Here is a 12,627-nt window from a genome sequence, read left to right as displayed (position 1 = left end):
CAATATGAAGAAATCCCACTTTAGATGAGGGCAAATACAAGAGGAAAACATATCACAAAGGATGTCACTGAGACAGGAATATACATCACAACAGGCCACTGCATACAAATGAGTTGTAGATTTCACAATACATCTCAAATGCACCACTAACACATCACATGAGGTGATGGCAGGCACAGAGGAACCCCCATCACTGATCTTACAACAGACACATGAGGAATACATGTAATAGTAGGTGATGCAAGATGAAAGAGGAAGACTTTTTGTACCAAGTCACAGTAGAGCAAAGAGGAATAACAATCATAAAGGATTATGATAGAGGTAAGAGAGACATATCTCAGGGGATGCCACCCCACACCTAACAGCATTACACAATGTAAAAGGTCAATACAAACACAAAAGGAACAGATGTAATTATGGGTCATGACAAGCACAGGAGGAACACATCATAGCATGTCACTATAAACAAAGAGAAACACAGAATAGGTGTTAACAGTTTGTGCCAGGCCCAAGAGGATTACACATCACAACAGGCAACAACAAAGACAAGAGGAACAAAAGTCACAACAGGTCTTGGAAGACAAAAGAACAACTCGTTTACTTCAAGTAAAACAACCCCAGTGATGGGTTCATTACCACTATAGTGTTAGTATACTGTTCATCCAAACGGTACATGTTAACTGTTTGCATACAAAGACTCATAAGATATCAGTACAACAGTGCCATTAGCCCTATGACATACCAGTGCCCTAGGACCAGAATCAAATATGATTACCACAACAAAATCTAAGAGCCCCCTTTTAGCATGCTGTTTTCTGGAAATGAGGTGTCCCCCCACACGACTCAGATATGTAACAAGTAGCAACATGTACACAGAAAGAATGTCAAACAACATTCATACTCATAAATCTGTATTTCCCTGAGTGTTTCACTGGCAGGAGCAAGCAGCCGCAGCATCAGAGGCTCACTCAACCTGGCAGAGGACTGTACTGAGGTCTTTTGGTCCACAATATTATTTTAAACCTGCTGAAGTTCCTCTCTCCTAGACTGACTCCCTTTACTAAGGTATGAAAACCGCAAAAGCCAGATTCCACGCTAGAACACTTGTTTTCTTCTCACTGCCACTATCATAATCATCGATTTCTCCAGCCTCAGTTCAGCCAATAGTGTCTCGTCTTATGGGAGGTCTCACCACTGACCACCACTATTGTCACCACCAAACACTTCAGTCCTAAAGAAGTCCTCAATAATCAGAATGTATGTGAAAGCACGTTTTAAAGTCTAGAGCTGTTTCTGTTCCACGAGAAAGCCTGACACTTCTGCCGCAGTGTTACCCGTTCACTTTTCTACCTCCTGCACCTCCCTTTCACCAGTTTCCAACCTTGCCTGTATAATGTAGTAGATGACAAGGAGGCAGACGTGGAGCAGAAGGTCTTTATTCGCCCTTAGTTCCTCACAGAATAACGTTAATTCCCTCAATACCCATTACATCCTCTCTTCCACCATTCTAAAATAAAAAAAGAGCATGGGCCCCACATGCACGCACCCAAAAAGAAGGAAGAACGGGGATAGGGAGGTTAACAGGGCAGGGCTGAGATGAGGTACGTGGTGGAAAACAGTTTAACTTCTGCACATTACATCTTCTTCCTCTTATCAATAGTTTATTCCATTACGAGAGGAGCAACATTTTTTGTGGGTTATGCACTTTCAAACAAAATGAGTTCTTCCTTTGGGCGAGGAAACATCCTTGGTTCTCACACCATCCACTCTTTTGTGCACACCATCTTTGGCCCTATGTACTATCTCATTACAGATAAAGGGTTAACCCAATGGTGCTGGGACCTGGGTAGGTAGTTCAGTGTTACATATAAAAGGGGTCCCAGTCGCTAAACAATCAATTGTAGTGAAGCGGTTTGAGAATTTTACAAAAGAATGAAGAAATCTTTAAGAAGAATGTTATTTATTCACATCCTCTTAAAGATTTCTGTGAGGTTAACAACAACAATATTTGACCCATTCCACCACTGACCTTTATCAAGCAAGACTGATGTGCCTTTAATTTTCAGTACCCACTTGGGTTCACTGTATTTGTTCATAATGACTCTCTTTTTGGGGTATCACATTCTCACTTCATCACCGATCCGCACAGACATTTTCTTTATAGCATTCCTGCTATTATAGTTGCTGCGCATATAGCTTTGCTGTTCAAAAACCATACTCCGCATTTCAACATCCTTCTCTGCTTAACTTTTACTTTCGTATTTTTTCCATGCCAATGACCAGTAAGGTTGCAACTGTGTAACAACCTACTTCTGAGTAATTTAAACGGGTTCTCCCTGTGGTGTTATGGGAGATGTTGTTAAGTTTCCTGTCTAGAGCCATGAAACAAAGCTGCTCATTTCTTACATTGTCCTCTTTTTCACAATAACATTTCTGCCATGAACTTTTGCACATGTTTGCATACAGGACAATGTCTGATTAGTTTCTCTGAAACTACTTTGTGTACACATCTAGCTTTGCACAACATTATCACGATGCGGTCGAACATCATGTACAAGGCCTCGTTAAGCACTATGTATAAATGTCATTCTATCTGCATCCAGGGGGAGACAGAGCTATCTACATATCAATAACATCACTAATCTACAACGTACATCGCAAGGCTGCTTTATATTATAAATAAGGAGCATCGCGACAGATTAGCAGGGAAGGCATTTCAGCTGACACTGAGGGTCCCTGCATGCTGAGTCTTCACCACGTTGTGGTCTGACTCCTCGTTAGGAGTGTCCAGTTCAGGACCAATACGGGGTCCTTCATTCTCCCCCACCAGGTAATGGGGTTGGATCGTCCCTTGGGTAGATTCTTGGCTCTACACCTACATATACTTTAAGTACACTTAGAGTAGGCTTTGCATAGTAGGAGTACGCCTGATTAGTGCCTAGTTTATAAGTGAGCATATATACACTATTTTAGCACCATGATAGGGCTCTGCGTACTATTTACTCTTTTAGTGCCCGTAATCACTTTGATCTGCTTCTGTCTACTGATTATCACATCACATGTACTCTATACAAGAATAACGTTAGTTCAATAAATATATTGAAAACATCCCACTGTGTATTCTGTATATTTCTCTGAACACACGTAAGCACGAGTGACTGAGCGGAAGGTTCGGAACTGTTTCCACGATCTCCGAGGGGTCAGGATTGTCATGTTCAGTGGTTGCCATAAACTATTCACTCCCTAGTAAGGTTACGGGCCGTGTGGTGGCACTGTGAGCTAGCTGGGCTCTAGGCCAACCTATCCTGTGGCGGTGCTTGGAATCAATCTAGGCACCTCACCCAAAGTTAATGTTGTCCAAAAAATGTGCAGTTCCTACAGATTAGTGGGAACTACACGACAGTGCAGTAAGACCACAATTTCGTTCTAAGGGCTGCCTGAATCTGAATATGTGACTGTAATGCAATTTGAATGGGTTCTTTGATTAACCCATTTGCACGTTCAACCTGGCCATTGCTCTAAGGATGGTAAGAAGAAGATTGTAAATGCTCTCCCCCATTCATCTTCAAGAATTTCACCATTCCTTGGGAGACAAATTGTACTCCGTTATCCCTGACCAATTGACGCAGAAATCGTTTGCTTTCATTAAAGTGTTGTCATCGTCAACAGCTGCTTACCATTCTTTCTTTGCGATGGCACTATTGGAGTTATCACAATCATTCAAGCGTGTCACTATCACATCATCATTCACATCCCCACTATCATCATCTGGCTCTTCATCACAAGGGACTTGTGACAAATAGTTTGCTGAGCCAATCATTTTTCCAAAAACGTGTTCCATTCTGATTAGATATTCTTTTAATTTGCATGCCAACTTGGCAACTCAGGGTGATATTTTACCTGCCCACCACCGTCTAAGCTAACAAGAGGTATATGGTCAGTTCTAATTACAACTCCTTTTCTCTCAAGAAATGTTTTATCTGCCCAAATACAAGCTAAGAACTCATGTTCGATAACCAAATATTTACTCTCTGCTCCCCTTAATCTACGCTAGGCAAAAGTAATGGCATTTTCACCCCTTACAGTTTTTTGACTGAGTTAAGCTACTAATCCTATCTGACTTGCATCAGTTGTCACAATGCACTGCAATGTCTCATCAAACAATTGCAGTGATGGTGCTAATTCCACCTCTTTTCTTATATCTTTCTTACTGACTTCACATTCATTATTCCATAAAAATTCTGCACCTCTCTTTACTAACTTATCCTAGGGTTTCATCTTAACCGCATAGTTTTGTATTGACTTCGAATGGAATTCACACATGCCAAAACATTACAACAATTCGTCCTTGTTACATGGAGTAAGTGATTTTGAAATTGCTGAAATTAATTGTGGTTTTTGGAGAACACAGTTTTGATCAATTAAATGCCCTATGTACTCTACATTTCCTTTAGAAAATATGCACATGTTCTTTTGTAAAGTTTAGCCCACTAACTTGGATTATTTGTAATACTTGTTTTAGGAGGGGCATAGGTTCCTCAACCATGTTACTATTGATCAGGAAGTCATCCTGAAATGTTCTTACGACTTTCCTGCCTGCAAACAGCTGATTCGTGACATGATGTAAGACAGCAGGTGCCAAACACAACCCAAATGCTAGTCTAAAAAATTGGAATGATCCTTCAGAGGTGACTAATGCAGTATAACTTATTAATTTTTCACCCAGTTGAATTTGGTAATAGGCTGCACTGAAGTCCAGGGTTAGGAAGACTTTCACTTGGTCCAAGGTCATTACCATTTAATTTATTAATGGTAGTGGCTGGTAGTCTGCCACCAGGTTGCTATAAAGTTGGAGAAGGTCCATGCACAAACTAATCAGGCCCTCTTTTTTTCTTCTGATCACAACTGGTGATAACCATTCTGAGGCTTTGATTGATTCTATCACTCCATTGTTCTCAACAATTCTTTAATATGGCTTTCACTTCGGTGTGTGCTGATTGTGATGTGCCCCAGACATATTGTCTGGCGATTGTTCCTGATGCACTGCCTCTGCTTTTAATATTATTTAGCGCTTGAAATCTTTTAAACACCCAGGAATTTCACTGAGCACTTTTTGTACTCCTTGCGGATGATGTCTACACTGTCTGTCTGGTTGCTGAATACATAAGGTGGGTGACATGGGTTTATTATCATTTTTACTTTCTGTGTTCTGCCCATCCTAGAATGTTCACAATATATTTTTTTAACAACACTTTTATCCTTGAATGTCAGATGTGCCTTGAACACTGCCTCAGATTTAACCTTGTGGCCTCTGTAGGCTCCTGGAATGATTCTGCTGGCCTCTAGTGGTACTCTGCTTTCCAGATTGTTATAAGTGTATTTTGAAATGATGGTGCTTTTTGACCTAGTGTCGACAAGGACTTCAATCTAATTTCCATTTATTTGCAAACAACATTTTTGTTGGTTCTGGCCCTCTTTCTTATTAATGATGACTGCAAGTAACACTAACTTTCCCATTAACTCTATTTCACAGAGTCTTTCTTTAATTCATGGTCCTTCACTGTAAACACTTTTTTGCCGTGTGAGGTTCTACACACCTTGTAAAAATGCCCCTTTTTTCCACAACCCTTGCACATATTATCTAATACCAGGCAGTTTTTGTTGGAAGCTAAATGGAAAGTTGAACCACAATGGTAACATGCGGGCTTGGTAAAGTGAGGAATGGATTCTATGTTCTTGTTGATTCTACTTGAGGTGTTTTTAGAAATTTCTGTTTCTTTATGAATGAACTTGACATCAGCATGATGGTTGTTTGTCTTACTTAACAATTTCACTCACTTGGCAGAACTATTATTATTTTTGATGGTTGAAATCACCTTATCAATGTTCGGTTTCTGTGGCAGAGGAGCGGCCCATGCAGGTAAGAGCAGTGGGGTGGGGTGGGGAGGTAGTCAACAGATGACAATGAGTTAAAATAAAATTTAAAAAAATAAAACCACTTACCTTGCGCTCACCAGCTGTGGCGAGCGCAAGTTAAGTGTTTTTTTTAATTTAAATTTAACTCGTTGTGGTCTGTTCACTCACTCTCCACCCGCACCACCGCTCTTACCTGCACGGGCTGCTACTGCTGTGGCAATAAAGTTACTCTTGTGCCTTCACACATGTGGTTCACTTTACCACCAAGCTTGAAACATTTTGGCCATTTGCCTAAAAGAACCAGTTGTAGCTAACATTCTCAAAGTAGCGACTTATGATTAAAATGTTTCTCCTAGATGCCTGATACTGGTAATAGAAATTATATCTCTCCATTATCACCTTCATAGTTGTATCAAAGTAGAATTATATCTTTCTCTTTACCTCGTGTCAGAAATTGGATCTCTAGCTGGCAGAGGTATGCACCCTGTCCAAGTAGGGCCCACAATCCTAGTCAGGATAAGCTAGATACACACTCTACATGACCCTGTGCTCACCCTTGGGTATCTTTGCACAGCGCAGGCAGGCATAACTTAAGAGGCTGTATGCAAAGTATTTGTTCAACACACACAGAGTACCTCAATGAATGCATCACAAAAAGACTTCACACTGGTTAAGAAAAATTGAGAATATTTTTATGGGTAAAACATGACCAAAACAACAAAAATCCAATAAGTAGGACCTGATTTATGAATTTTTAAAGAATAAACCAAAAATAGTGCTTAGAAGTTAAAAGGTTACTTGAGGTCATGCTACACTTGGGTAAATCCAATGTTCAGGTTGACCGCGATGGAGGTCAGGCCGGCTACAGGACTCAGACAAGTCCAGCTGACAACGTACACCTTGGATGGATCAAGCTTCGACGTCGAAGACGTGATGCAAGGAGTCGAAGAGGCATTGCATCGTCGTTGATCACGTGGATGGAGGTGAAGCATAGGTGTTGATCCGCACTGTCATTGAAGGCTTCGTCAATGAACCCCTTTATGATGTCCTGCTGCTTTGTCATCAAGCTGTGTTGTCCGTTGTTGTTGAGCCACACAGTCCATCAAGGCGATGTTGATCTGCTCCTGTGTCGGCATCGAAGGGCAATGCTTCGGTTCCGATCAGTGTAAATTAGTCACTGCGTCAATTTTGATGCAGAAAACAGCTGCAAAACTCACATCTAAGGCCCAGGACTGGATTGGCACTTCAGGCAAGGGCGAACACACAGATGGCAGAGTCCAGCAGCAGAGTTGTAGGAAGTCTTTGATTGCTCTGAGACTTCAAGCCCTTGGAGTCCCTCTTGGTTCACGTGGGATGGACGCAGTCCTTGTCCTCTGCAGGACAGAGATCAGAAAGGCAGCTCAGCAAAGCAGAGACGCAGTTCCTTCAGAACAGTCAGTCAAGCAGAGAGGCAATACATGTAGTGCAGCACTCTTTAGTCCTGGCAGAGTTCTTCACAGGTCCAGTAGGGCAATGTCTTGGTAGGGTCAGAGCTCCAGTACTTATACCAAAATGTGCCTTTGAAGTGGGGTGACATCAAAACAGGCCCTTGAAGTGCACAAGTCCCCTTTCATCACAGCCCTGTCTGCCAGGATATATGTAGGGAGTAATCAGCCCTTTGTGTGGGACACATGACACTACGTTTCAGGTTGAAGTGTCAGCTCCCCGTCCCTCTTCCTGCCCAGGAATAGCAATCAGAATGTAGATGAATGTACTCCCACCCTTAGTGTGTTTGTGGCTGTCTAGAGGGAATGCACAAAGTGTAGCTGTCACCCAGCCCAGACGTGTATTGGAGATAGGCTGCAAGGCATACAGAGCTGTAAGAGCAGAGAAATGTCCACTTTCTAAAAGTGGCAGTTTTAAAACAGTAATGTTAAATCCAAATTCACCAGTAAAGAGGATTTATTATTACCATTCCAAAGATATGAAACTTGATGCAGCTACTCCTTGGTGGTATGAATCCCAGTGAGGCTGGCTTAAAACGTAAACTTCCGAGGATGAAAAACGTAGTACTCAATGTTGGGGCATACCACTTATTTTTATAGCGTCAATTTAGTTTGTAATGTGCACTATGTGAAAAGTGAGTTTTTTTAATGATGGTTAATGCTTGTAGAGATGCTATTGCTGTGGGGTTGAAAGGGAAAACATGCGATCTTCAACAAGGTTCACCATTCAGAGAAACTATAAAGCATTAGGAGAGATTTAGGATATTTTGAGGAGTGTGTAAGTGTTTGGAAGATACATGTTTGAGAGATATGTTTTAAGGAAAAGTTGTGATAGGCAATAGCAATGAGAAATCAGGCAAAACCTGAGAGCTAGGAGAGTTACTAAACAGAAGAGGAATCTTGAGGTGACCACGCATAGTGTTACCACGTATCTTCAGTTCCACAGGACGCCATGTTTCCTGTTTTGGAACGTAATTTGCTAACCTAACATATTTGGAAAATTGTGGTCTTGGTGAAGAATTCCCGATAATGAGTAAAAAAGCATGAACGGGTGAGTTGGATGCAGGTGGAACATTAAAGTGGTACAAAACATAGCATGGGATAGATTTGCACAGGCTATTGGTCAGACCAGATGTAGGCCATTAAACTCCATTCTGAGGGCAACTTCTCATGAAGACATTGACAATGTAGGAATATCGAGGGAAAGGCAATGAAGCAAATGAAAATACTTATAGAAGGAAGGAGAAACAATAATGGGTGATCCCCAAGACCAAGCCATACACCTGCACTAGAAGTTATGGATCTGTGGATCAGCAGAGATGAAGGGAGTGTGTAGTACAGCACCCAGAAGACAGGGTTGATGTATAAACGGTCCCTACCATACGTTATGGTTGCATAGAATACCCCTTGCAGAAGCAGTGAATACAGGGGCTACCCTAAACAGAAATGGCTGATAGATGGACCAACCCCCACATTTTGGGTTATGAGACGGTTTATGCTTGCTGTTGTTTAGGAAAGAACACCATTGCTTATGATTCAGAAACACAAGAGGGTAAAACATTCTCTAAAATTAGAAAATATAACATCTGCTTACCTGATGATATTTCTGTAATTGGTAGCTCCAAGTTCTTTCTGTATTCGATAGGAAACCCCCATGTGTGGAGAGCTGGTAATGTGAACATAAGGCACAGCATCCTGAAAAACAGCAAGAAGCATGGTTAGAAGAAACTTCCGAAACCACCACTTAAAGGAAATTTACCCCAACTGATAACCTTACCATCACAGTTGCCCAGCACAAATCTTCTCACTTCTGTTGATCATCTCTGCAGCTTTATGCCCAGAGGTGGCTACCTCAGTGCTCCTTCTACCACTGCTGATGATATTACCAGACATGCTGACATCTTTCTGATCAGTGTTGCCTCCGACAACGACCTTGAGGTCACTGACAAGTACTTCAGGTACCTTGAAACAAATTTTGGCCACCTAAACAATCTACCAACCAGTACTGACCACCTCAACAATCTCATCACCAATGCTAGATACCTCGACAAACTGACCACCAGTGCTGACCACCTTAATTGACCAATTTGATGCGCTTTCACCCACTGCTGATTACTTTAATGACCTTCCCACCATTACGGACTACCTGAGTGACCTTTGATGCATGCAGTACGGCTGCATGCATCAAACAGCTTCCAATCACAGCTGTTTTTCACAGCTGCTTTGTATGACAAACCACCTGTCAACCAGTGTGGACCTCCTCCATTCCATTGCTGATCTCTTTAGTGACCTTATACTACTGATAACTTCCACAATTACCTTTCCAACAAGGCTGACCACCTTTGCAATGCTGCTGACTGCCTCCTCAATGACATTCTGACCACCTCAATAGCCTTCCAGCTTCTTCTGATTAACTTCATATCTACCAAATAACTTCTGACCACTTCAACGAACTTCACATCACTTCTGACTACATAGGTGACCTCTACCACTACTTACCATCATTTCACCTCTGCTGAATTCCACACCAATGTTCTCACAGCTGGTGATGAAATACTTCTGACACATATTCAACATTCAGACCATCACTGACTGTAGGTTTTCTGCCACTTCTCATTACCTCAATGAGGAAAGGATTCTGGTTAACAGACTGGAGCAGCGTAGTTGAATCGGAGTAAGATTTCTTTATTACAGCAAAGGAGCCCACTTCCTGCAGATCCTTCTTCCAGTAGTTCTCAACTCCAAAAGTGAAGCTGGAGTTGGATACCATGGAGAAGGAACTCAAAACCATAGATCCAGAACAAACACAAACATGTTACAGGGTATCATGAGCTCACTGGTTTGATCCAGTATTCCAGTATTGATCCAGTATTCCAGTTTGATCTTCACTATCCCCCACTTTGTTCAACCTAGTCATGGAACCACTCACCACCTTGCTCCAAGCATCTAATGTACACTTTCATATGTACGCCGATGACACTCAACTCTACCTCAAACTACAATCCCCGGAAGACATCAAACTTCTGAACACTACGCTCAAAAACACCCAATCATGGTTGGCCGATAATCATCTCAAACTAAATGCTCTGAAAACTAAGTTCTTTCTAATCTCACCTCCGGCGAAAATCTCCACCACTCAAACCTGGCTTAAGCACCTAACTGCATTCAATGTCCAACCCACCATCGTGGACTCCGTGAAATCATTAGGCATCACTCTTGACGCCAACCTCAACATGCAGCAACATATCAACAAAGCAACTAGGGGAGCTAACTTCCAAATCAACACTCTGAGGAAACTTAAACCCTTCCTCCCAGCTAAGGACTTCCAAACTGCAGTTCAAGCCCTAGTCATTCCACGCATAGACTATGGAATCGTGGCTCTCAGCGGACTCCCCCTATCTACTACAGCACCCCTAAGAGCCTCCTTGAACGCTGCAGCGAGACTTATCACTGGTTCTAGAAAACACTTGCATATTTCCCCTGACTTAAAATCCCTGAACTGGCTCCCTTTTGAAGCTAGAATACAGCTGAAAATCACCTGTATAACACACATGGCTATATACCACAAGTCTCCCAGCTACCTCACGCAAAAGCTGACTTTATCAGGAGGCTCGAGAAACAACAGAAGCACAAAGAATCTCCTCCTGAAACCTCGAAGATTTCGGAAGGAAAAAACTTACAAGCGCTCCTTCTCAGGAATGGCACCCAGGATTTGGAATGCCCTCCCTCCCGAAACCAGGCTTATTTCCTCCACTGTACTCTTTAAGAAAGAAGCAAAAGCCATCCTTATGGCTAGTCGCACTTGAACCCTTTTTTGGTTGTTCCGAAGACTGTGCACTGACTTTGTATTATTGCTTATTCTGTTGTCTACTGTACTAAGTTGTTTATCAGATTTTTACTAGCCGGTCTATCTTATTGTCTATTCATTCACAAGTTGTTTATCAGGTTACCATCCTAGTTTGCTACCCACCTACTACCCATTTCTATGTTATCCACAAGTTTGCTTAATCTCCCGCTTGTTTCCCTTACCCCGTGTTTACTGTAAAGCGCTCTGATTCCTGCAAAGATCTTGTCCGCTCTATATAAAACTTTGAAAATAAAATTAAAAATTAAAAAATCCCACAGTAAAGGTAGAGAAAGGACTAGCAAATACCACACTACACCCAACCACCTGTACCACACTGAAGACCACCTCAGCCACCTGGCATCCACTAAAAGCTACGTCACTGAACTTTGCACCACTGCTGACCACCTCATAACCTTCTCATGACGTTTCATCATCCTAACCACCTTCCCACCATTAAGGACCATCTCAACAACGACCTTTCATGTCTCATTAGGTCAACCATCTTTAATCACTAGGGGACTTCTCAAAACAATCCAATGAACGTTGGCCACCTCACCAACGTACCAACCTCTCCTGGTGGCCTCATTGATCAGCCCAGTCATGCTGACCCCCTCAAGTGCTATACGGCAACTGATTACCAGTTCTGAACCTCTCAACAATATATGCACAATAAAAGCTCGGCTGACCTGCACTTTATCTTAGGCAAAAATTGCATAATACCAACAACTCCCCGAAAGCACTCTAGCGCTCAAACAAAAATGGGCCTCGCTAAGAAAGACAAAAAATGACTGTTCGCTTCTGTCACATCCGCTATGCAAGTGCCCAATAAGGTGCTGCGGGATCAAGCTAAGAGACATGCCCTAACTAGTCACCTAAGGCACATAAGCCCAGATGCATGAAAGGAAAATCTGGTCACAAAGGGGCAGATTCTCAGAATCTGCCCTTTTGCGACCGGTATTTTTGCATTTGGGATGCATCATCCCAAATGCAAAAATCGCAATTTAAGGAATCTCTAAATTGAAATTCCTTCAATTGCGATTGCATTTAAGGAATCCCAAATTGAGATTCCTTAAATGCAATGCAACAAAGTAAAAAAATTAGCAATTTCGCTAATAGGGGGAGCAGATTACCATGAAGGTAAACTTCATGGTAATTTGCAAAAACTTTGAAAAATGCACTTTTGTGCATTGTTCAAAGTTTCATGTTGCGCACACACATGCCCTTAGGGCATGTGTGTGCGCAACATATGTGCACAGATTAATTTCAGGGGTGCAACAGGGTGTCCTTTGGACACCCCTGCACCCTTGAAATTGCATTCTCAATTTGCGATTCGCTAATTGCTAATCTCAAATTGAGAATGTCTTCCCATTCATTTCTATG

The 12,627-nt window shown here is 42.0% G+C and overlaps 1 protein-coding gene across 1 annotated transcript in view; it reads right to left on the bottom strand.

Moving 5' to 3' along the window:
* Positions 1 to 9,207, bottom strand: part of CIROZ (ciliated left-right organizer protein containing ZP-N domains) — a 190,827-nt gene extending 181,620 nt beyond the window's left edge. Inside the window, exon 1 of the mRNA XM_078640376.1 lies at positions 8,995 to 9,207. Coding sequence (XP_078496502.1) covers positions 8,995 to 9,094 — 100 coding nt within the window. The 5' untranslated portion in view covers positions 9,095 to 9,207. The remainder of the gene's footprint in view (positions 1 to 8,994) is intronic.
* Positions 9,208 to 12,627: the final 3,420 nt, after the last annotated feature.

The sequence above is a fragment of the Lissotriton helveticus genome, chromosome 5_1 (genome assembly GCF_964261635.1).
Source record: "Lissotriton helveticus chromosome 5_1, aLisHel1.1, whole genome shotgun sequence".
Lineage (NCBI taxonomy): Eukaryota > Metazoa > Chordata > Amphibia > Caudata > Salamandridae > Lissotriton > Lissotriton helveticus.
This window is presented reverse-complemented; position numbering and strand designations above follow the sequence as displayed.